The sequence below is a fragment of the Pogoniulus pusillus genome, chromosome 2 (assembly GCF_015220805.1).
Source record: "Pogoniulus pusillus isolate bPogPus1 chromosome 2, bPogPus1.pri, whole genome shotgun sequence".
Taxonomy (NCBI): Eukaryota; Metazoa; Chordata; class Aves; order Piciformes; family Lybiidae; genus Pogoniulus; species Pogoniulus pusillus.
In genome coordinates this window covers 32,124,732-32,151,360 of record NC_087265.1, presented here as the reverse complement: position 1 = coordinate 32,151,360, position 26,629 = coordinate 32,124,732, and the positions used below count along the sequence as shown (strand labels likewise).

The window sequence follows — 26,629 nt, the reverse complement described above, 5'->3', positions numbered from 1 at the left end:
CAAAATGAATGTTTTTTTTTTTTAATATATCCCTTTCAAAAGCTTTGGGGAAAGAGGAGATGGAGATTTTCATCTGCAAGTAAAAGGTACTGCCAAATGCTATGCAGCCTCCAAAATGATAATAGAAGTTAGAAGTCCAAGTGCTCTTGAAAGGGTGGGAGGAATGGACTAAGTTGAAATAACAATTGTGGAAATCCTGGGAGAGACACTTCTGAACCTTTGCCTTTAATTCCCTGTTCATGTGTATCTAGGGACACATTTTATAGAATCAGAATCAACCAGGTTGGAAGAGACCTCCAAGATCATCCAGTCCAATCTGTCACCCAGCTCTATCCAACCAACTAGACCATGGCACTAAGTGTCTCATCCAGTCTTTTTCTTAAACACTTCCAGGGATGGTGACTCCACCACCTCCCTGGGCAGCCCATTCCAGTGGCAAATCACTCTCTCTGGGAAGAACTTCCTCCTAACATCCAGTCTATACTTCTCCCGGCACAACTTGAGACTGTGTCCCCTTGTTCTGTTGCTGGTTGCCTGGGAGAAGAGTCCAACACTCACCTGGCTACAGCCTCCCTTCAGGTAGTTGTAGATATCAATGAGGTCACCCCTGAGCCTCCTCTTCTTCTCCAGGCTGAACAACCCCAGCTCCCTCAGCCTCTCCTCACAGGGCTGTGTTCCAGGCCTCTCACCACCTTCATTGTCCTTCTCTGATCATGTTCCAGTATCTCAGCATCTCTCTTGAATTGAGGAGCCCAGAACTGGACACAGGACTCAAGATGTGTCCTGACCAGTTTGGAGTACAGGGGAAAAAAAACTACCCCTGTCCTACTGGGTTCCCTCCACATTTTTTGTGAAACTGCTTTCCAGACAGATCTACACTGGATCAATCAATAGGATGGGGTTCTCCTGTGTATCAGTTAAACTAACCTGAGATCTTAAATCTGTTCCTCTTGATTTTTCAGTATGTCTGGTGTTTTCCCATTTCAAGCAGCAGATGGTAACTGTGTTGGTTTCAACATTTGTAAGGATTTTGTGTCCCCTGGGAAAAGAGTGTTCATCACCCTGGAGTGAATCTAGCAGATAGTTTCTGGTTGATGGCTCTGATTTTTCCATCAGCAGGCTTTCTGCTACCTATGAAAGCACCTTGCTTTTGCTTGGGTTTTCATGCTTAGTTTCTTTACCAAACCCATTTCATCTTGCCCACCAAGAAAGCAGTTCTTAACGTGCACACATGCAGATATGCCCAATAAAAGGCAGAATCTGCTAACCCATCAACCTTTATTGTATTTGATTGTGCAGTGTTTTGACAGTAATCTTGTACTATTATGTGTCACAGGTTTTCTGTGCCATCAATTACTGCAACTACCTGCACATTAACTCCACGTGGAAGGGTGAGAGCCTCTGCTTTCTTTTAGAGAGCTGATTGATGGGTTAGAAGAATGCAGCTGGATCACGCTAATACTTTTACAATGCCTGGGAGTTGCAGAGTAAATAATTAAATGTCATTTGTCCCACTCCACGTGTGCAGTGGGTCATGTGCACCAAGTTGAGATTGTACAAGACAAGCCTAATTCCTCTGCCTTGAACAAACACAAGGTAGTTCATAAATACATATATATGTATATTTTTATGTATACAAACTCAAAGCTTTTAACAGGCTTATTTTCTATAACCATGCACAATGGTGAGACAGTTTGTGTGAGGGGAGAGGTTAAACATAATTATAGGAATAATCTGAAAGTGTTTAGGAAAGATTAAATGCAGAGGACCTACAGTTCTCCACTTAAAAGGATGCTTGTGTTTTTTAAAACCATTATGATTGAGAGTGGAAGTGGAGGAAACAAGAGAGTGTCAGTGGGAAGAACAGCAAAGACAATGGTGATAAATATGAATCAGTAGTCAGACAATGTAAATTGTTGCTGTAGGCAATTAAAGATGGTAGAATCGATGGTCTGTAAAATTGGCAAGTTGAGGAAAGAGGAACTTCCTAAATCCATCAGTAACAAATAAGATTTAGCCATAGTGATGACTGTAATGCTTGACAAAAGGCTATGATAGTGGATCATCATTTCTGAAAGGAAAAGCAAGACCCTTTCTGTCACTGAGGGAAAAAAAAGAATTCACCTTACTTGTTACTTCTAAACAGTAATGAAACAGCTCAGCATTATTTGTGGGGAGGAGATGTTGTTCATATGATCATCATCATCTGCACAACCAGATTAGCTGTGGTCATGAGTACTACAAAGCTGACTTAAGAGGTTTCTTATCAACTGCAGTATAATTTGGAAGGAATTTTGTAGCAGTAGGAAAGTTGATATTGCTCTAAAAAGATTGACAGTACACTTGTAGCTGAAAAGACAAAAGGGATTCTGAAGAATCTGTGTTTTGTTTAACCTGATCCTCTTGCTGTGCAAAATAATGGAAAGGCTGATGCGTGATATGGTCAGAAAATAATTGTTATTTACTTTGCCAGAGGAAGAGTTGGCTGAATCTCATACGGGGAATTGCTGAGTGATAAAAAGCTGAGCAATTTTTAGTGTGACATAGACAAAAATATCTTTCAAGAGCAACTCTATTGAGATTGCCCTGCCTCATAATGCAAACTTTAAAAAGTAAATAAAAGCTGTAGAAGCACTAGAAAAATAATCCCTGTAGTTTAAATTATCAGGTTCAAAGTGACTAACCAGTAGATTGCAGGAACCTGTTGTAAATGGGTATCCATCATCCAAACCCAAAGAGGAGCTGATTTGGGTTTTATTTTCAGCGACCTCCTGCTTGGTGTTACAGGTGATTTTTTTTATTGTTCCCTTGCTTCTCTTACTATTAATCATCTTCATATTCCATCCTCATTTCTGCTCTTAGTGGAAGCACAACCTTTAAGACTTTTATCTCTCCGTGGATCTTCCAGGCTTTCTGAAGAAAATTCTTCTTGCTACTTCTGCTTTGTCAGGTCCCATTCTCCTTTTCTCCTCTTCTCTAAACAATCTCGTCTGCACACAAGCAGAATGAGCTTCTCATGGCCAACTCAGAGATTAATCTTCATGGGACTTTCTGTTCTCTGTCCAAACTGCTGGGTGCATATCTCCTTGTGACGGTAGCCAACTACTGTAAACCTCTTATTGCTGTGTCATACCAGGTAATTCTGACCAAGAAAATTTCATGTTTAGCTCTTCAGGTGTCACCAAAGTACATCATCTGGGCTTCATGTTTTGATTTGCACCTATTTCACCATCTCATATCTCAATTGCTGCACCATCATTTTTCCTGGCCTTGATGAATGCAGTACCCATTCAGCTCCACCCAGCCGCTGCTATAATGATTACTTCCTTGGTCTGCCACTTTTCTAGTGTCACCCTTCACTTGGCATCCTTCCCAATGTCCTTCTCTGCTATATCACATCAAAGATGAGTTGCCACTGTACATTTTGAAGACCCATCACAGTATCTATTCTTTCTAATTCTCTTTCACTGTGCTGACATTTGCCTCTTGTGAACCTTGACATCTGTTTGGCAAAATTTTCTTCTTTCATGAATTGAGCACAGGTGATCAAAATTGTAGATTCATAGAATGGTTTGGGTTTGGAGGGACCTTTAAAGGTCGTCTAGTCTCATCCTGCCCTTGCAGTTAGCAGGACATCTGCAGCTAGATCAGATTGCTCAGAGTCTCATCCAACCTGAATGGAATGCTTCCAGAGATCAGGTATCCACCACCTCTCTGACCAACCTGTGCCAGTATCTCATCATCACACATTGCTTCCTTATATCTAGTCTAAATTCCCTTCCTTTTAGTTTCAACCATTACCCCTCATCCTATCACTGCATGCCCTTGTACAAAGTTCCTCTCTGGCTTTCTTTTAGTCCTCTTCTAAGTAGTGAAAGGCTGAAATAAGGTCCCCCCAGAGCCTTCTCTTCTCTAGGCTGAACAATCCCAATTCTCTTAGCCTTTATTCATAGCAAAGGTGTTCCAGCCCCTTGATCACTTTTTGTGGCTTCTTCTGGACCTGCTCCAATAAGTCCACATCTTTACTGTGCCAAGGTCTCCAGAGCTGGACACAGCACTGCAGGTAGGGTCTCAGCAGAGCGGAGAGGGGGAAAACATCTCTGTCAACCTGCTGAGCATGTTGCTTGCGATGCAGTCCAGGGTACAGTTGGTTTTTTTTGGGCTGCAAGTTCACACTGTAGGGTCATAGTTAGCTTAATACATTATGCATTATAAATAGAAAAGTTATTACCATTGGCCTTATACAGCCTAAAACCACTTGCAGCTTTGCAAAGGGCTGCATTACGCTAAGGCCTGTGTATGCAGATAGCAGAGAACCAAGGGGAAACTTCTCTGTGCGGGCTGTAATCTAAATGGGCACTTCAAATGCCGTATAACCTTTAAATGTGATGGGACTGCTCGACCCTTTGGCATTCATGTAAAAGCTGGGGTTTTGTTGTGGTTTAGTTGGATTGTAATGTGCTGTTTGTTTTTAAATTTCACTTTTGTAACAGCAAAATGGGACAAGGAAGTAAGTTACCTTACTGCCACTGCAGTACGTGAGCCTGCTCTCAAATCTAATAGGGTCCTGTTGGGGGTTTAGTTCGTCATTTGCAAAGTGTGAGCCATAGTGATGGATGTACTAGTCCGACTTGTGTCTGAAAATGTGTGGCCTGTCACTCTTTGTTCAACTGGCAAAATTAGAATGCTTGCATTCTCCTGCTGCGCAGCTTGGGTGGTTTTCTTTGGCCTGTTTTTCTTCATTAAATGGAAGTGAACATTATTAATATGAAAAATTGTAGTCTGTGGGTGCAAAATTGCAAGACGACACCAGAGAAGGCAAACTCCAAGAAGCTCAGCGCTGTGAGCTTCTGAAGGAGCAGCTTGATAAAATAGGTTTGACTTCTGCAGGAAGTAGGATGATACCGATTCAGCCAATGAGACAAAGCTGCTGTCGGCAGACTGCTTATGAATATAAAGCTTCATTCATATCTCAAGGAGGGGGAAGGGGGAATCCTGTCTCACACTGCCTCAAAAGCAGCCACATCCCTCTCCCATCTGAGGGGAAAATGGGATCTGCCATACACAGCAGACAATGTGATGGTATGCTACGACGTAACAGTCTTGACAGCTCTGTATGATGCTGCAGTTGAGATTTTGCCATCAAGAGAAATCTATAAACCATACTGAGCTTTCTGAAATCATTAATGCCTTAGTTGTATTGATGATTTCATTTCTGTGCTAGAGGAGCGTGGCAAATCTACCTAGCTGCAAGCTGCAGCTTCCCAGGTTTATGATACTCCTCCTCTTTCTTGCCATGCTTTTCCTTCCACCCTCCTCCACCTCCCCCATGGAGGGGAAAAAAAAAATCCATGGCGTAAATTGATTTGAGGATCAGCCTTGATAAAATACCAGCATTCAGCCCCTCGCAACAGCACGGCTGTATTGTTAGCGGTTCTTGATTATTTGGATGCTCCAGCAGAAGCTGCCACATCAGAGTTGGAGGTGTGCAGAGATTAACTGGTGTCTGTCCAACCATTTGTCATACAAATAACAGTGCCAGTAGAGTGAAATACTATAAATCATTTTTTTCCAGGATTGAAACCTTTTATCAGTTGTGGCACTTCCATTATTCAATAAGCGATTAGTAACAGCCATTGTCATTTAGCCATTTAATAGTTAACAGCTCAGAGCTTCGACTAGTAAGGAAGGAGGCTTTGACACTAGCACCTGATGTAAAAGCAAGATTTAATATTTATCTTTGCAGGCAAAATGCAATTGTTAGTGCTTTACTGAAAGATGAAAGGCAGCACAACTTAGACGTGAGTCTTAATTTGTTGAGCCTCCTGGTTTTGCTTTATCATGGAGCTGTGTGGTGTTTGTGTGCCCCCTGACAAAGCACACAGTGTTTAAAATATGCAGATGGAAAATTGCATTCTCCTTTTCCCAACTTCTTCATTCTAAAGCTTAACTGCAGCATCTCCCTGGAGATTTTCTGCAGCCACAGCTTTTGGAAAGGTTGAACTATAGGAATTGTAACCTTTGTGTAAGAGCAGCCACACAAGTTAACCCTGATCTTGTTGGATGTGTTCAGAACAGTATCCAGGCAGGTGTTGGGTTATAACACATCAAGAATGTCTTCAGCTTGTGACTTCTACATTTTACACTGGTTAGGTGAAAACGAACAACTTTCTGTAAATCTGAGGAGCCCCATCCAGTGCAACATAGGTCACAGGAGCTTCCTGCGTGCCCTTTGAAATCCAGATGAATCTGTGAAGAGGTAAAATGTTGAATCTGCCATTGGGAAGAAATGTTCTATTCCTGCCAGAAGTTTAAGATGGAAGAGTGTTAATAATTACTTGCCCAAAGAGATGGAGACCTTTAAGCTGTTATAGGTCACTGTGGTAACCATTGGTTGAGCAGTGAGTTTGAGAAGTTAGGTTGGCTATCTGTAAACTACTTGTGAAAGGTTTGTGTTTCTTTGGCCCTTTTGGGGCTAGCTCTTAATCATGTGAGCTTTGGGAAATCCTGAAACGCAACTGCTGGCACACCTAAGTGCAGATGTTGTGCATGTGCTACTTCTAATTCATAGCTCCAACAAACCCTCTGTGCTTCATATTGTCCTCTTCATAGTGTAGGACCCAACATCTGCCTGCTTTCTATTGAAGCCAAGGGAAGGAACTGAAAGTAGTCTTCTCTGTGAGCACAAACTGATGTAGAAGCTCAAGCAAAAAGGGAGATGGTGACCTTCCTGTTGTAGCATGAGCATTCAGGTTTATAGAGGAATACTCATTACTGATGGCTTAGTGGCGTGTAGGAAAAGGCCTTGACACAATAAATCTCTCCAACTGAATTCCTCCAGTGAGAAATCTCTGTATTAACATGGGAAATTGCACCACGAGCAGAGCAACATGCCAAACTAGCAGAGACCTAATACTTGCAGATTTGTTCCTGCTTATTTTTACAAGTGATGTAAATTAATGAAGAATTAATGTTCTGTATAGCCCCAGTGAAAAGTAGTGCAGTGCCTGCTCACATATGGATGTGATTCACCGCAAACAAACAAGACATTCATCCATGCACGCTCCTCAGACATGCCTGTCACCACCTACCATGCTGGAGGGCAAACTTCTGGATCACGGGTTGGGTTTTTGCAAAGGACAGAAATGCTTCACATGAGCCCATTTCAAAGGTGCTTTATGGATAGCCTGTTCTAAAATGGTGTAATGCAAGGTGGTGCTTTGCATGACTTGAATTGGCTTGCACTGTTGAGCAAGGTTTGGATTCTCTGGTGAAGTTACCTTGCTTGTGCTTTGGAGTTTAGTGATCTAGTGTTCCTTGGGAGCCGATACAAACAACAAGGGGTTTTTTCAGAGGGTGAAACTGCTAGAGAAATCTTAGGCAACTGTGTTTTTTATTCAAGTTTATACAGTCCAAGCTTACCTTTTTGTCTCAGTTCTAATTTAAATTTCCAGAGACTCAGATAAATTTGATAGAACCAATAACAATTTTATGAAGTGCCCTTCCCTCTTCCCCTTCTTTCCCAAAAGAAAGAGATTAGATGGAGAGAGAGAGAGCAGTAAGCACACCCAAATAAATGAAATCTCACTCGATTTGGAAGTTAAAAAGAAAAGTTTAACAATAACTTAAAAAAAAAAAAGATATCTGAGGTAGGGAAGCCACAAAAGGTTAGGGAAGGGAAAAATAGCAAATACAGAATGTATAAATACAACTCAGTTGTGATGGTGATGGCTTTGTCTGCCTTGTGGGTGATGGCCACATGGTGAAACAAATTGAAATCAGGAACAGGTGGTAATGCTGGTATGCAGGGAGCAGGGAGATGCAAAGAGCAAATGAAACAAGACATCCCCCTGCATTTATGGGACAGGAAGGGGGAGTGGGCTAACCATCACCTGGTGGTGTTCAGACCCACGCCTGGGGAGTGGTCAAGACCACCTAGGGTCAGGTTCAGGGTTACTCCCCCTGGAGGGTTAACCCTGTACACTTTTACACACCTATTTAGTGTGCCTGGTATGCATTGAGTACATGAGAAAAACAAGTGATGGTAGCAATGGGAAATTCTGATTTATATTTGATTTTATAATTGTTTGGAATTTCAAAAGAAGCAAAGGCTGGGATTAACAAAGCATCTCCAATCCCTAATCTAGCTCTATGCCATCTTAAAAGACTTCAAAATAAAACTTACATGCTTCCTTTGATTACAGTGAGGATACTGGAAGCCTCCTACAGGGGATATATTTATTAAATGCTGTACAGAATTAACCTAAAATAAGCAGCATACCCAGGTCTTTGGAACAATCTAACTTTTTGTCATCTAGATCTACAAAAAAATCTCAAGGAAATGAGAACTGTAAGAATTACGTAAATATTGGTGTTCCCTGCTGCTTATGTCGTAGTTTTGTCTCCTGTAATAATTGCTTGACAGAGCTACTGAGAAGCGCATTGGTCGTGGAGAAAACACCTTCCCATCCTACTTCATACATAAAGATTTTTTATCTTCAAAGAAGTTAGGTGTTGTCTACCATGAGAAAACAAACACAGCTTTTTTGCTTTAAATCAGCCCTATGGTACTATTTTACTGCAGCATATTTTGGTTTTAGTTTGCAGTATTTCCCTTCTGAACATCTCATATGCATTGGAAAAGAAATTTCATGAGAAAGGAATGGCCACATACTTGAGAGATTTCTAGATGCCTGCATTGAGTGTGCCTTTTAAAAGTGAGCAGTGAGAATACAACTCCTTTGAGCAGAAACACCTCTTTCTGTTGTTTTGTAACTGGCTTCTTGACAGCAATTGCTCACACTGTCAGCAAAATGTGGCTACTTTTCGTTCAGAGGGACAAAGGTGCAGAACAATGCATCTTTGGTTAATGGATTTAAATGCTCCTTGTTTATCAGTCTATAACAGGCAAGATTGTCATCTCCCTACACATAGATGAAACTGATGGTCCGAAACAAGAATAAATCCATCATGCCATAAAAGTAGTGGTACTCCATGGGCTTAAGCAAGAAGTGCTGCTGCTTTCCACTGCATCAGTACTGTGCCTAAACAGCAGACAGAAGGTAGGCAGGTGGTGAATACAACTTGTCCCACGTATGTCCCACCCTCACTCCTCTAATCTTCGTCTCCTTTCTGTCCCAGATACTTGCCCCCCAGTGCCTCATTTCCTCTTCAGCCATCCCATACAATGCTTTTCCTGCTCTCCTGTATTGAGTTGGTTTGTGTGATGGTGCATTTTACATTATGTAATGGTAACCTTGCCAATGAAGATCTCAAAAGCCAAATGGTTTTGATGTCATATCAAACAAGCTTTGTTGTCACAAACGTCATTCTGGCCAGCTGTGCTATGAACAAGTCTCAGTCAGTGTCCCCTTTTCATCCCAGAGTCATAGAATCAACTGCAAGGTGCAGTGTCAAGAAAGGTGGGTTCCTCACCATGGCTTGGAGAATGACATCCCAGGTGGTGGTGTCACTTGAGCTGTGATGATGCTAATTACAAGCATGAGACTGACAGTGGAATCAAGATGTTGACTAGATAATTGGATAGGAATTCAGATATCTCTGTAATTCCAGAGGGCTCGGTATCTTGTAGCAAATCTAATCATGGGGGGGGAGGAGGGAATCAAGTAACTGTAGTGCCACGAAAGAAATGTCATAGCAGTAGTGTAGCACTTGATGCTAAGGCATGACACAAGCAGATTTTATGCAAATACTTTGTTACTACTCCAAAAATAAGCCAACATGCACTGTGTGCTTGCTCAGCTTCTGGATGGCTCTGGTAATTAATACATGATGCTGCTGAGTTCTTTTTTCTCATATTTCCAGTTGTAAAAGAGATACAAACAATGGAACAGAGGCAGGAGGTCTGCTTATGTGCTGCTTCACCTGTCTGAAGTGTAGATTAATATGGGCAATAAATATTAAAATGTAATTAAGATAAAAATAAGATTTTCAGCGAGCACATTTTGGTTGGTTTTTACACCTGAATTATTAGAGTGGGATCAGCTAGGGTTTACAGAAGACTCTAATGTTACATTAGAAGTGGACAAAAATCAATGATGTTGACAATTTGTGATTTTCAGGGAATTATTTTGTTTTCCTTCTCAAGTTTGGGTGTTTTGGGGGTCTGTTGGTGTTGTTTTTTTTAATACAAACACGTACAAAGAACCACAGAGGCAGGGTGACAAACTGCTTCTCTAATTCCATAATAACTCAGCCAGCTTTGTGAAGTCACAACCCAATTGGAGAAACTAACCTTAGAAATTGGTCGATCAAATGCTACAAGCAAAGTACTTGTTTTCCAGTATTGAAGCTGGTGGTCTAGTGATCACAGCCAAGCAATTATGGCCCTGTTAGATAGCATGAGTAGTAGTCATTAAATAATTATACCTTTGATTAGCTGCCTTAACTGTTCGTTGCCTTTGAAATATGATAGTATAATTTAAGGCTTTTATTAAAAGACAATTTTTCTAGGTGGTTGAAAAGGATTTTGTGTGTGTGTGTGTGTAAAAGACCCATAATTTTCTGCTTTGGATAATGAAAAACTGAGAAAAATGTTTCCAATTAACATTTTACTTTTGTCAATTTGAATCTTGTATGTTTATAGTGTATTGGAAAGGCACTGAAGTACTTTAGCTGGCCCTTTACCTACTGCAGAAGTTTAAATGGAGAAATCTTACAGGGGTAAAAAAAAGGAAAGAAATGTTTAATCAAAGTAACTTTTTTTTTCCTCTGTCAGTAGTAGGAATATGAATGTGTTTTCATTTTATTATTTTTTCCTCCTTGATTTGAAATATTCAAAGCTGAATCAAAGCCAAACGTAATTAACTATTAATGGGATTTGAATTATTACTTTTAGAGCATTTTGTGGGTTTCAAATAGAGCACTGGAAAGGATTTCAGTTTCAGGGAGGAGTTTTTTCAGGCTTACAATTTTATTTGGGTTTGGGCTGAGCAGCTTTTGCACCTTATAACTTCTACTAATTTCCTTTGCTGCCTACCATCTACTTTTTAACCACCAGAATGCTGAGGAAAATGATGTAGAAAGGGTTATTGCTCTCAAATGTTTATGGAATAACTGGCAGCAGTTAAATCTGTTGTATTTCAGCTCCATTTTTGTGGTCTATTGGGATCTATGTCCTGCAGACACCAGTGACAGAAATGCTTAGAACGTGTCACATTCAAGTGTTTAAAGATGTTTTGCTTTGGCAATTTGGTTTAAGGAACCTGCTGTATGCATTTGTCAGGAATTACAGAAATGTAGTGTACTTATTTATGAGATCCTTGCACTTTGTTTTCAAATGTAGTGGTGGCCAGGTTTAGAAAGGCAATGTATCCAGAATATTTTCCTTTCTAAATATCATGTGTTAGATGTGTCTGCTCTTTTGGATTTTTTTTTTTAACTCTTTTTGAGGATTTTTTGCCAGTGCTGCTTCCACATAGGCTAAACCAGACAGTGTCAAGCCCCTTCACAGAAGCAGGTTTTTTTTTGGTGTAAGAATCTCCCAGGTTGTATCTTAACAAAACAATTCCAAGCCTCTTACGGAAGAGTATTTGTCCTGTTAAGCAAATCACTCTTCTGCTGACCAGCAAGGGAAAGAAGCCCAGTCTGCTGTTTTGCAGTCCCTAGTGAAACCACATGTGATGCTCAGAGAGTTGGAAAAGAACAAGAGAATGACTAAAGGGCAGAATCCTTTCCCCAGTAGCGTGGCAACAGGGTGGCCCTGAAGTTTATCCTTAAATACCCCTCTGATCGTGCCCAGGTTTGCCCCTCATTCAAATCCAACGTACCCCTGTTTTTCTCGATAGATGTTACACTGGTGTTACATGGAAAATGTTCCCCTGGCTTAAGCTATGGGAACTGATTTTTCCTCATGTATCTTCTCCGCCTTTAATTGTTGTACAATAAGAATAAATAAACAAACGTCCTCAGGTGAATGGACAATGTTATTTGTTTGGTGCAGATGATGATGAGATGTTCTGGTAAGCGAGTGGCACGCTGACTCCCATCCCCAACCCCCTTCCTCCAGTGTAGGTGAAAAGATCCTATTATTTCTGATAATTGATGCTGAGGGCTGTGGCGTGCCTCATTTAATCAGCACTGTTCAGCACACTCCAGGGATGTAATTCATGCACACTTTAACATCCAACATGGCTGACAAGGCTTGGACACACAACCTAACGGCTACATCATTTTTTAATCAGCTATCTGAGCACTATTTATCTAATCAACAAAGAACTCTGTCACATGGAGACCAGAGGTGACATTAACACGTCTGTAGTTTCTCAGTACAGCAGTGAAGGAAGATTTTTTTTTTAGGATGAAACTATAGATATTGAGATTCTCCCAAGGAAAAAAAAAAAAGCTCATTTCTGCTTTTCAAAGTACATAAAGACCTGAATTTGAGCAAGTTGGAAGGTGTTTAGTCTGACATTTTGTTGAGTATAGTATCTTAAGCATCCCTAGAGAACTTCAGAACAACTACTGCTTTTAGAAATATAGAGGCAGGAAACGTTTACTGCAAAACCCTGCTGAATCCAAACTAGACAGGAAAAGTAGATTCATTAACACAATATAAACAGCATCCTTATTACAGAAAACAAACACACAAATTCTGTCTGCAAGGGGTTGGTCACAGATGTAAAGTTATTGCCTGAACAGATACCATGATATGTGGTAATTAGGAGTGATTAAGTTTAATTGATTCCTAGTTACTCTATATCTTAACAAAAGGCTGTGCTGTAGCCTAGTTTTCATCTTTGTGTACCAGAACACCTGTTCTTGTTGTAAGTTGTGCACAATTAAAACAAATAAGCAAGCTAATTTTAATTAGCTGTAATAAAGCTTGTATGTTAAAGGACTATAGCTCAGCTCAAAAAGTGAAGTACTCAAAAACAGTTACAGCTGGATGTCCTCTCAGAGCTTCAGCTGAAACAGTGAGCTGTTACCCCTATTTTATTGAGACAAAAACCTAGCATGTAATCATCTCCCACTAGACTTAAGTATCTTCTTTTGGACTCAGTTTATAATGCACTCCTTCAGTAGTGTTTGGATGTTCAAAGACTTGTCCGGCCGTTAAATAACTTGTATAGCTTCCACTTCACAGTGTGTTCATTACAGTTCCTGCCTTCCAGCTGGAAAAAGTGCAGATAAGGACTTTGAAAACTGAAGCAATGGAATGGAGTTGCCTTCGTCAAGCACAGTAAGACCAGTCAATGCCTACAGAGTCATGGCAAGGACCTTCCTGACTCCCATGCTCTCTGTACGCTACAGCCAGAGATCTTTGTTCCGTTTGCTGTGGCCAGTATATGGCATTTCTTCACATCAAACCATAAGCATCCCAAGTTGTGCTTAGTTTAAGTTCTTCTTTATAGGAAAGGCACAATAGTAAACATTTCTGCCCCTTCCATATTGTAAATATAAACAAGCACTAAAAAAAGAGGTTTGGAATAAAAAAAAATTTGGGGGGATGGCAGCCTTTTTAAACTTAAGTCCAGAAGAGTTCAAAGGCTATTTTCTGGAAAGAGGAATATATTGACTCAAGATCAAACCAATCTCCACTCCTGGCACTGGGATGTGTCTGTCCTGGCCAGGGCTTCTGTAACCTCTTGAGGCAAAATGCAGGTCATGAACAACACCTGAGAAATCTTCAGTCTTGGGTTGTGGTTTGGAGTATTTTTGCTTACAAGTAGTTGTAGATGAGGGCTGAATTAACAGCAGCAAGTGTTTTGTCTTCTGCTTTTTGGCTAATGTGGACTTCTTTTTAATGGATAGACGGAGAGGTGGCAAGGTACTTTCTGAGCTTCCATATTTCAACTATCCCTGAGGCACAAGGATGGGATTAAAACTAAAGAAGTTGCAAGAGTGTCTTGGGTAAGAAAAGTAGGGGGGAGGAAGACAGAGGGCTTCTGGAGAGCCCATCTGTGGTATATGCTGACAATAATCCATTTAATGGAGAAGGATACAGGCTCATCCAGTCCTAGATATGGAAACTGCAGAGTTTTATCATGGCAAAAGTTTGGATTTACTCACATCGTTAATTTGCCATAAAAATTATGGTTAAATTTGAGATGGCATTAAAAAAAAAAAAAAGAGGCAGTTCAATTAGCCAAGCAAACAGCTGCTTGCTTGACAGGCACATGCAAGCCCAGGATTTGCTTGTTTACAAACACATAGCAGCAATTGTAAGACACTGCAGATGATGTTTTGGTGGAAGAAGGAAACAATTTTCCAATTTCTACATTACTGGAAGGGGAATATTCACTCCCCAGGTTGGTGTGTGACTTTGCAAGGCTGAGCTAGCAGGTCTGCCCAGAGAGCATGTGGTTATTCCACAGCATATGGAGGTGTCAGCTAGCTGCTAAGTATTTTTCCAGTAGGACTGAAGCATTGCCAGCCTCCCTCTTACCTGAGAAATAGCTCCTGCAAGGAAGCAATTAATATAAATATGGTCTATTGCAACGCATGACACAGATCTAAGGAAACCCATTATTCTTTCCTCATTAACAATCACTCTGAAGGATTCCAGGTCCTACAACATAGGAGGCAGAATACTAGTTGCTACTTCAGGCTAAATGAAGTACCTGGTGTCTTCTGGGCAATGGTTAACTTCAGTCTAGATATTTGGTGTTTGAGAGAGGTGTTTGTCCAACTGTTTCTGGTATCTCTAGAGACACTTCTTTGTGGCTTCTTTGAAGAAAACTGTCTTCCAGAGAATACTTGAAATCACTTTGCCTTAAAGATATTTCAAACTAGGGAGCTTTAGTTGTTGTTAAATGATGAAGTAAGTATTTCTTACAGCTTTTTATTGGAAACCAGTCAGGACTTACTTGTTTAAGTTACATATACTAAGTGTATGTTTATATATATATATACAGCTATATATATGTATCCAGAGTGGGCAACAAGTCCTTTTGTTGTATTAGCCTTTTGAACTGGCAAGTGAAGCCAGTCCAGCCAGAGTGAATACCCTGGGATATGAGTCAAAGACAAACCAGGCAAGTAATGACAAGGCCTTATCAGTAGGTAACGAAACTGTGTGGACAGTTTGTAATTCTGAAGGCAGGCAAGGTAGGATGGCTGAGCTGGGCCCTCATGCTTGCATGCACATCAATCACCCTGTGGAGGCTGTGCTTGGCAGGGTCCAAACCCTGCTGCTGATGGTACTCTTGAGTCCTCAAAGGCAGGAGAGCACCACAAGGAAGCAGGCTGGAAACCTAATCAATGCTAAAGGATGCACTGAGTTGTACCAGGACCCCAGCATCACTGCAAAAAAGTCTATTTGTTTAAAGAGAAGAAAAAGGCATGACACATAACACCTTAAAATGGATTATTTCATCAATAGGTTAATAGAAAACCAGGCTGCAAGTTCCCTTACTGCTCATACAGCCATACACTTAACGTGCCGTTACAGTGTGAAAAATGAAGAGGGACTGGGTAAGGGTCTTTGTGTACTGGAGACCATCTTCCCTTTCTGAGGGGTGCCAAACCTTGATTTTGCCTATTTATATGTAAATGTTTTTCAGGAAAAACAAGATTTCTGCTGGGAAATTGTGCCTCTCTAGGTGCTGAGACTTGTTAAACGGCTCTTAAAACTGAGGAGTTCTTTTTCACTGAAGGGTGCACCCAACAAAGATATTTTTAGATGTGATGAAGCTTAATTTTTAGGTAGATCTAATGTAGCCTTCTAGATAAAATTATCTGTTTTCATTTCACTGAGAGGCGCTCTAAAGGGTGTCACTCAGACGTCAAGTCTTCCTTTTGAGTATATAGCATTAAGGCATGCAGGTGGCTTTATTAAAACAGCATATAGCTTAAAAGTCTAGGATATTCAAGCATTTCTCTTCCAGCCTTATCTCTTTAGCTGATAATCCAGCTTTTTGTTCAAGACTGAAACAACTTCACATCACTGTCCCTTTGCTGTGCAAGCATCTGTTGTTTCATGAGGAATTAAAGTTTTCTCGTAAACATAAAAAGAAAGTAGTTTAAACTTGCTGTATCACTGTGCTCACTATGTTGTGCAATGTTCCCATCTTCCTAAAAGGTGAGGAGGAGAATCATCTTACTCCAGATTTGCTGTATTAGTTTCCTGATAACAGACCCTAAGATGACTGAGGGTGGAGGACTGCTCCAGTTTCAAATGCATCTTAGAAATTAATCATAATTAGTGCCACTGATGATGTCCTTTTTAGAGCTCTCACATCCAAACTCAAAGCTCTCCACCACCTGCAAGCAGGAGGGCTGGGTGACCAAATAAGGAAGGTAGATCAAGAGGAGATCTGGATGCTCTTCCACTTGTCACTGACTGCTGTGATCTCTCCCCCGATCCTACAAACCAGGTTTTAGAAAATGGTTGCATGCACACCAGTGCTGCATCATTATTTCTTGAGTAGCTAAGCTGATGTGGTTGGAATGCCTACAGAGATACCACTTTCAGCAGATGGATGCTTCTCCTCAGATGTGGGGATGTCCATGGGTGAGGAAAAGGGCACATCTATTACTTCAGTCTCTGTTAGGTGCCAGCAGTGTCTTGGTATACTGGGATGTTTCATACAGTTCCTGCCTGATGAAACTCAGGCTAAACATATTGTTGATTGAACATAGTTCTCATGCTGTGAATTCACTCTTGAGGCAAAAAGTGACAATTTTAAAGAACATGAAAATGAGTTTTGTCCTAATGAGCATAGGAATGGAGTGCTTTTGAGCAGTATTTTCTGCTAATTGTAAAATGGCAGCTGTGAATTCTGAGGATCTCAAAGTTTGGAGCATTAATAAAGCGAGGGTGTTGCTATGCAGAACACACTTCTTTGTTGTTGTTTTTCACTTTCCAAATAAACACTCTGATTTTGCAGTGATGTGCCCAGGGGAGGAAGGGAGGACAACAAACATCAATCGCATCCATGTCTACTTGATGTTTTTCAACATAATTAAGTAATGCCTCTAAGCTCATTGCTGCAGATAACAGACTTTTTGTTGTGGGGATTTAAGGCCATTACATCATCATCTCAACTTCTAAAGGTGATGATGTAAAAAGGAGGTTTTAAAGATAAAGTGCAGACACCAGGTGATCAATACGAGCCTTTAGAGGAAAAGCAACTCATGTCTGCCTGTGCTGTGTTATTAATTAAACCACATTTTACGGTAGCTGTTTTGTCTAGTTGCGTATCCTCTATGCAAATACTTCCTACGTTTTTCTACTTCTGCTGGTCTGGTTTTGTCCATTCTAATAGCAGATCCGTTTAATCTTGTCAAATTGTGTCATGTTGTACAGACTTAAGAAAATCATTCCCAGTCAGAGGCTTTCCGTATCGTCCGTGAATGGGAGAGGCTGTGTAGTCCTGTGTGCGTTTTCTGTGTGTAGCTCTTCACGTGTTAACAGGCTTGTGCTCGTATTTTACTTCACATGCTATTTTGATGTTTCTTTTCTCCCCTTTTTCATTTTTTTTTTTTCTTCCCTTCTTTATTTTTATTCTCTTTTTTTTTTTTTCTCTCCCCCTTCTGCTCTCTGGACGCAGCCAAACGCAAAGCTTGGAAACTAAACCGTGTTGGTAGCCTGCGAAATATATACAGCAGCAGCAGCACCAACACTGAAGGTAACAAACCCACCCGTTTTAGATGAACACCTCCTCTCTTACCCCTTTTTTAACCCTCTTTTCCAAAAATTGTCCTCTGTGAGTCTCTCCCTTACCCAAGTGCGGGCATGGAAATCAAATTTGCCCAAAGCATGCGTGCTTTATTTCGTGTTTGCAGAGTCATTCCAGTTGGTCTTTTCATCTTTTTGTTTGTGCGTTTTATTTTGCCATTCATGTTCCTTTCAGCTTACTTAAATTTTGACCTTTCCCTCTAGTCGTGGAGTGCTGATGTTTAAATTACTTCAGGAACCCATTTTCTCCTTTTATTTATTTATTTTATATATATATATATATATTTCTTTTTTTTTTTTCCCCTTTCTACATGTGGGCACTCAATGTAATATTTCCCAAGTTATTACAGTTTTTAAAAGTGTTAGTATCAGGTGTAATGATCTGTAGCCAAATACAATAGTGTGCCGTGACATTTAAGTAACAGTCTTAATTTGTTTTGTGCAAGCCTTCTCCATAATGCTCTTTGCAGGTCTAATCCAGAGGCGAGACAGTGCCGGGTCATTTGCATGCGCTACTCTTGCTTGTAAATTCTCTATATTGTTGTATTTCTAAAGGTCACCTGGTGCCAAAGTTCACAAATTGACTTACATCACTTGTTTTTTTTCCCCACTGAAGACAGCCGTCATGGCTTTGGTATAATAGCACATTGAATTTTATACTATTTTCCCCCCCTAGCTTTCCACCTTCATTTGAACAACACAAATTATAAACTTCCTCTGTGGGGTTTTTGGTTTTTTTTTTTTGAGGGGGTTTTGTTATTATAAATGTCAAAGGTCAGAATTACTTGGAAGCCAGACAAGGGGAGGGGGGGAGGAAACCACAAACAACAAACCCAAACCCTTTGCCACCATCTCCAACAGCATGTAAGAGGGATGTGTAAGAAATAGGGAATGCAAAATAGGTCACAACTCAGTAACCTCGATATAAGGGACTGGGATTTTTTTTTTTCCCCTTTTTCTTCACTTAAGTGCAAACCAAATGGGTCAAGTAATCGCAAGCACATGCCCTAACACTAATTGACTTATTTTGGAATGATTATAACTGTAATATTTTTCTTAATGTCACTGTTTTCTGGGCTGTTGATTTTAGTGATTGCCAAGCGGTGGCATTAAATCTCTTGTAAATTTTAAATTGCGTGCTATTTCTGTAAACAAGTCCCTCTGTTCACATCCTGATCATTAACCTTTTGTGATTTATATCACCATCCTTCCCCCCCTCCCCCCCCCCCTTTTTTTTTTTGCACAATTACAGCTGTATTGCTGTTGGATGCTCTGCTCTCCCTGCCAAAGTGTGCAGAGAACACAAAAGTCTCATTTTACTGCGGCTTGCTAAGGAATTTGTTTGGGTTTCTTTTTTAGTTCTAGTTTAGTTTTATTTCTCAGCATCCCTGTAAAATTATTACCTGTGAAAGGGAGCAACAGTTACAGAACTGTCTGTTTTGATCTTTTTAGTTGTCTGTTCAAGTGGGTAGCGTGACACATGAAATGAGAGGAAATGATTGCCAGATATTAATAAGTTTGGAGGGTTTTTTCCCACCTCATAGGAAATGAACTGGATAGTTTTTAATGATTTGTAGCTTTCCATGTATTTGCCAGATTTTTCTTCTAATCAGTGTGCAAGCATGTTTGTTGTTACAGGTTTACTGCTCGAGAACCTTGTGATTTTAAATCTACTTGTTATTAAACTGCAATGGGGCAACAAGTAGGAAGAATTCCCTTGTGTTTCACAGATAAAGATTTAAGTTTGTGGTTTTGGTTTGGGTTTTTTTTGTAGGCCCTGTCTAGTTTGAGGATTCTTTTTATCTTGCTGATCAAACTAAATATCAAAGGCACCTTAGATAAGCATGTTGGAACTTGTTCCTGTTGGCTGTAGTCCAAAGGATTTTGAGACATATCATCAAAACAAAATCCTGAAATTAGGCAAATGTCTCCTTTTTTTTGTTAGTTAAGCTATTATCCCCACTAAAAGCTGAGTGTTCTCTGTTCTCCATGGCTTTGTATCTTTGAGCTGATACCTTAAACCTTTGTGTGAAAGCTGGAATGGCAAGACATGCAAATGTCAAGTTAATGAGCATTGTAAGTATTAAAAGCCACATGTTTAGATAATTATGCCTTCAAAAAAGAGAATGATGATAGGAAATGACAGTCCAGAATAACAAATCTGCTTTGGTCTTTAGCACATGCTTGCTCAGTTCCACCTAAACCTTTTTAAAGACTAAAACCATTTCCACCATGTAGAGTCTCAGTTTTGAAAGCTTGCTGTAGAAAACAGCTTCTCCAGTAATTTTAAATACTGAGCCAATCATTTTTAGGCATTCTGTATGCTTCCAGGTAGCAATACCTCAGTTTAAGATGAAGAAATCTGCAGCTCAGGTGCTGCACCTGTTTTGTAGGTGCTTGGCTTGTATGGATGGTCCTCAGCATGGTGGATCTCTCCTGCTTTCATGGGATCACGTTTGCTGTACATGTGCAAAGCTGAGTGTGGCTCCTCTCTCCTGGTTATTTGATAGCCAGAGTACTGCGTTCCTGATGGCTCTGTCCTGATCAGAGGAGTAAGGGAAGGGAGGATTTTCACAGATGTGTAAAATCACAGCTGAAGGACTCTGACTTCTGAGGAGGGCAGGGAGAAGTGGGCCGTTGTACAGCTATGTCCTCTGCCATTCCTTTGTCAGTTTTGTGTGTTTCCAAGATATTTTACTTCTTTTAATTTTGAAGTTGGTCCTAAATCTCTCTTGTTTTCAGATTTTGGATTTTTTTTTTCCTCTGGGGAGCCACTGACAAATGAAAAAGTCCTACCTGTTCCTTATCACAGGTGGCCAGGCTTTAAGCAATCCTTTGATTCTCTAGGGTAAAAGTTTGAGGTATCAGTGTGTTATACTTAAAACAGACCCTGCTCTGATTTTGAGAGAGCTGGAGTCACATCTGCTAGCATAGCAGTATTACTAAAATACAGAATTATTTTGCCTACACCAAGAGACTTTGCAGCACAGGGGAAAGGAATATCTTTAAGAAACTAGATGGCTGTGCGTTGCATGTTGTGGTTTAACATGCCTAAAGATGTTAAATCCTCTTTTTTCCACTCTTGGTGGTTACATATATGGCACATTAAAAATGGTGCTGCATTGGAGTTGCCGCTTGCTCATTAACTCCCAGCCTGCCTTTTGTTTAAAAGTCAGAGGTGCTGTTGGTGTCATGGTGCTGTGCCTATGCAGAAGGTTCACTTTTGGAAACCACAGCAGGTGGAGGAGGCAGCACTTCAGAGCACCTGAGATAAGCTCTGCCCGATAGGCTGAGCTTCACAACACCTCTCAGTTAAGCAAGCTCTTCTGCTTTGAAACGCGTATCATTTAAGAAGTCAATCACAGGCTTGAGACACCAAATCTAAGTGCAGCTTCGTACCTTGTGAACTGAATTGAAAAACTACTTTGTGGATGTCTTCAAACTGCGTTGGCATGGCATCCAAATAAAACAACAAGTAAGTATGGTAGGGGGGGGTATTCCCTTGACCTGAAAACCAACCTTTCTTCACCACTTTGTCACTCACAGGTAGCGGTATAAAACAGCAGCACTGAAACATTCCTTCAGTGAAACACAACCTTTACCAAGAGCTGTGGGCAACCGGTAGCTGAGCTATATTGTCCTGATAGGGTTGATTTTCAAAACTAATTAGATTTAGACACTGGGTTTGGAAAGGGGAGAGAAGTATTAGCATAGTCATGCCCAGTGGGACATGGCACAAATATTTCCTTAATTGAGGCTGCTAATAAACATACTTATCTTCCAAGTTAGAGGGATAATTTGCACCAAGTGGCAAAAGAGAGCAATAGTTAACATTATATAGTACATAAATAAGACTTGCCTTTGTTGTAAACACATTGTTTATTGTAAACACCAAATGTGGATGGCTGGGGCACCTCGGCGGTTTTTCATTCTCATCCTTTTGATAAGATGAAAGGTTATTAAGAAGGAGTGCTTGAGCAGAAGTGTTTTTTGAGAGAGGGAGGAGGGTGTGATAAAGAGGGAGTTTAAATAGGTCTCCGTGTTACTTGAGGCAGGCTTGACTAGGTTTCAAGCTGTAACCTCAACTCTTGAAGAGGCTCTACTGGTGTTTGAAATATGCCATGGAGAATCTTTTGGTTCTGCACTTGACTTCTTGCTGCTGTAAAGTGTTTCCTGTGTGAGTAGCATCATCCACCAGACGTGCACAGTGAGTTACTCTTAATTAGCAGCAACACCAGGATCCTTCGACGATAACTACATTGGGCAAAGATGCAAATGTACAATCTGGCACCCAGTGAAGGAGGCTGGTTGCCTGGGAAGCCAGAAGACACAGTTTTATTTCAGATTCTGGCAAAATATTCTTGTATGCCTATAAAAACACCTTAAGCCTGAGAAGTCTTTGTTTTATACCTGTGGAAAAGTAGAAATATTTTTTTTCTGCTTACAAAAAGAAACATTTGGAATGGATGCAATTTGAGACTGCAGGGTGTCTGATGAAGAGGGGCCTTTCTCTTCTGTTGGCTTCAGACTGCTTGTGGTTATATACCACTGGTCTAAGGTGTCAGTGACCCTTTATCCAGCTCTTAATACTGAAAAATAAAAGATGTGGGAATTGTGACTAAACTAATACATGCACACCATTTAAAACCATGCTGACAGGATACCAAGAGGCATAACCACTTCTGGACATGTGCCTTCCCTACATTTTAATAGACTTAATTGACTTTTCTGGAACAAGTTACAGACTAATTGTATCCTGCAGTTATTTTCATGTAGTTTCCTAAATCAAATCTCTGTTTCACACAGTAAACGCAGACATTGGTACGAGAATGCAGCAAAACCATGTCCAAATGTTTGTTCTCTCATATACAATCCTTTGCTTCTTAGAAGTTGTGTATCTTGTTTTTCATAAGTGGGCTGGGTGGGCTTGCAGCAGTGTCTGTCTTTCAGCTGAGCAAAATAAATGTTAACACAGGTTAAATGCAGTAACTTTACTAGGAAAGGTACTGATGAATGAGTATATGCAGATTAACAGTGATGTTGTGTCACTTCTTGGAGCTGCTGTGGTGTGATCATGATGATGTGGTGATTTACCTAAGAGTCACTGGTTGCCTACATGCTTCTACTAATATAAACAAGAAGCCAAACCCCTTATGCTTTAGGTTCTGTATGATCATCATCATCTTACAGATGCAGCTCATTTCGTGTCCTATCCACCCTTTGCCACTTGAAAAAAATGTAAAAAGGCAAAGCAAACAACAACAAATTGTAGACATCTCCTGTTGATAATAACTTCTAAATGGAAATCAGTTGCAGCTGCTGTTCACACTTTAACCCTTTGTCTGCTGGCCTTCCAGGAAATAATTGATGACTGATTGGCCCATTAACCTTTTTTGGGAAAAGAAAGAAAGAAAGAAAGAAAAAAAGTTTGACAGCCTGGACTTATGTAATGAGGAGGGATTCCTCCTGAAATCAGGTTGATGGCTGAGTTGCTTGCCCCTGAGAATGCAAAATTAGCCCCACGGGACCTCGTCTGCATAGAAACTGGACACAATTAGTGCAATATCTGGTGTTATTAATGTGGTTGGAAGTAATTGGGCAGGTTGATTTCGACAGGTTGATGGTGCTAAAATACTATTATAGTGGACCTTCCTCTGAATAACTGTTAAACACAGAAAACTGTTTAATAAAATTTTGTGATTGGGCTCATAGGGATTTAAATAGCACAACCTATAATTTTGCTGAGGAGTAAAACTGAACAATTTCATTCTGCTGCCTGGATCTGCCTATTTGGTGCTTAAGGATGTGCACCACTCGTCTTTTGTAGGCATTGCCCCATGGGTGACATGGAGCAGACCATGCTGCTCTGTTTCACAACTGCCCTTACTGAAAGAATATTTGGTGTATGTAAGGTGGAAATGTATTACTGAACACACCCTCAGCTGACACTGGCTTTTCATCTGAGCTTTATAGAGAGTGAACCCAAAGCTTCAGTGTGTGAAAACTTAGTATTGTTTATGTACCATCAGCAGTGACCAAGTTTTCAACTAACTTACTGATGAACTCAAAATGTCCTTCTAACCCAGATGCAGAACATGCTGCAGGCATTGTAAGCCAAAGTGGGGCTGTACCAGGACAAACTCACCCACATGTTGTGTGGGCTTTGTGATCCCGAGCCACAAAGGCTGTGCAAGGCCTTTACAGCTTTTTTCATGGTGTCAGCTGATCACAGCAGAAAAGGTCAGGAGATGAAACACAGGAGCCTCTCCTTTGGGAAAAGGAGACTTGAGAGTACAAAAGAATGACCGCGGGAAATGTCTGGAGGTGTTTTCTGAATTGCACTCCACTCGCCTGAATAGCTGAGTTTGTGTCCTCTGCCACCAATGTCCCATGAGCAGGGCTATAACTTTGTGCAGTGTTTCTAGAAGCAAAGCTTGCAGAGGTACCGCTGCGAGGATAATGTTTCAGCCTCACTTTTAATCAGTACGCTGGCTGAATGGCAGAGGTTAGTTCTCATGAGCCCTTCTTGGGCAGACCAGCATCATGTATGTCATCAGGATTATTAGCTAATAGCAGATGGAGGATTAAACGATGCTACAGCTTGACATATATACTTCAAGGTCTGGAAATGTAATGCTGAAAAGGCACCTAATACTTAAATGCTGACATGAGCTGGGACAGGTCTCTTCTCCCAGGCAGCAAGTGGTAGAACAAGAGGCAATGGCCTCAAGTTGCTCCAGGGGACGTTTAGGTTGGATATTAGAAAAAAATTCTTTACAGTAAGAGTGGTAAAGCAGTGAAATGGGCTGCCAGGAAACTGGTGGAGTCACCATCCCTGGAAGTATTCTTAGAAGTGTAGATGTGATCCTGAGGGACATGGTTTAGTGGTGACCTGGCAGTACTGAGTTAACACTAGGAGTAGTGCTAAGAAACTCTCTAAAGATACAGAATATGTACTTGTGGAGTGTTAGTTATATACTACTGAGTTATAATGCTTTGAGAAGTCAACCCTGTCAGTCTACTGCAGAAGTCTCCTCTCTCATTGCCCTCTTCTGTCTTTATATTCCCTCAGGACCTCCTCTCTACTTCAAAATGAGATGTAGGGAATTTTTAACTTAGGGTAGCAAAATAACTCTTTTCTCAAGTAGGCAGGTCCTTCAGCTTGCACCAAACCTTTGGCTTACATATGAGTAGTATGGCTTATGGTCAGGGGAGACAGGGGCAAGGAAAATTGGATGCAACCTGGAGCAAAACTGCAAGTGAAGAAGGGCTGTGGGGGAAAGGCAAAAGGGAGTGAGACTGAAAAGGGCCTGTGTTAACAGACAGCAGCACTGCACTGCAGAGTCCCTGCTATAGCAATACACCTGGCTCAGTTTGTGTTTGGAAATCTCTTTAGCAAGACTTCATGAGTACAATATTTTATCATTTAAATGCTGTTTAAAGGTATCTGCTTCCTAAATGGGATTCTGCAGAGTCTGCTTCAGGTGGGATTCAGTTTTTCACATTCTATTCACTTAGCATCATTCCCTGTTGTCATGAACATATGCATAACATGGGTGTAACCTGGGTGCCTGCTGTCTGTTCACCATACCACTGCTGTGTAAGTAGAAGACCATAATTCATAAAATCAACCAGGTTGGAAGAGACCTCCAAGATCATCCAGTCCAACCTGTTCCCCAGCCCTAGCCAGTCAATTAGACCATGGCACTAAGTGCCTCATCCAGTCTTTTCTTGAACACCTCCAGGGATGGTGACTCCACCACCTCCCTGGGCAGCCCATTCCAATGCCAATCACTCTCTCTGGGAAGAACTTCCTCCTAACATCCAGCCTATACTTTCCCCAGCACAACTTGAGACTGTGTCCCCTTGTTCTCTTGCTGATTGCCTGGGAGAAGAAACCAACCCCCACCTGACTACAACCTCCCTTCAAGTAGTTGTCAGTTGTGTTGTCCTACAGGAGACAACACACAGAACTGAACATCATGGCCTTTGTTATTGAGTAGCATCTCTTACATCTTCCTCATGAATTCTCAGAAGCTCTGTTTGACAATGTGGCTCTTTCCATGATCTGTTTGTAGCATTTTGGATTATGTTTTCACCTGTTTTTAACACAGCGTTGCTAAAGTAAACAGTAGTTACAGCTGCATCATTTCTCTTATCTTTCTGTTCCCACTTACTCCTCATGCTGGTTTTGTTATTTTTTCGATGAAACTGCTGCTTCATGCAGTTCATGTGCCTGGAAATAATCTTCATTTCTATGTTTATTCTCACCTGAAGGTGCAAAGTAACCTGTTATTTTTTGAGGCATCATTAAAGCAGTGTGGGCACTAGCCTTCCTAGCACGGAGTTTATCAAAGGAAACCAGTTGACCCATAGGTTGAGAGAATGACTGCCAGTGAGCAGCACTACTGTCTTTAAAGCTAGTGCTAGATTTGTCACTTATCTTTGCCTGCTTATGGATGACAAGGTAATGCAGAAGTTTCATGGCTCTGAATGTATAATAAGTCGTTAGCAGACAACCGAATATAAATGTTCTTTCTAAAGCCCATTATGGCTGATGTTCACCAGAACTTTGTGCTCTCTTATTCTTTTCCTTTCATGCTTCATGCCTGCCCTTCCCAATTTCACTCGCTCTGTTTCAGCTTCCTTGATTTTTTTTAATTTGACTTTGGTGTCCCATGTGTAGTTAAATCCTGTGTCCATTTAGCTCAGTTCTGCTGGTGTTTTCATGTACTGCAGTCCTCTGGCCTGAATACTTGTCCTTAAAAACTCCAGCAGCCCTGAGGATATTTCATTGACCCTCTCTACTAGCTTCTCAGCTCATTTTCTCATCTCCTGTGTTGAACGTGAATGTTGAATAGGTTGAACTGATTTTAATCCTGTATTATAACCCAGTGCATTTATGCTGTAGACAAGAAAATATACTCATCCACTTTTAATATATCTCTGCATGTGAAAAACTACTTGGAGGAAGAGTGTAAATCATCC

At 40.8% G+C, this 26,629-nt stretch overlaps 1 protein-coding gene across 6 annotated transcripts in view; it reads left to right on the top strand.

The window, feature by feature from the left end:
- AGAP1 (ArfGAP with GTPase domain, ankyrin repeat and PH domain 1) overlaps positions 1-26,629 on the top strand; it is a 427,786-nt gene that overhangs the window by 336,639 nt on the left and 64,518 nt on the right. For 3 of the 6 annotated variants that reach the window (XM_064159617.1, XM_064159644.1, XM_064159608.1), the window contains one exon: positions 17,514-17,591. The exons of the other annotated variants lie outside the window; for them this stretch is intronic. In XM_064159617.1, the coding sequence (XP_064015687.1) occupies positions 17,514-17,591 (78 nt within the window). The remainder of the gene's footprint in view (positions 1-17,513; positions 17,592-26,629) is intronic. 6 annotated transcript variants of the gene reach the window in all.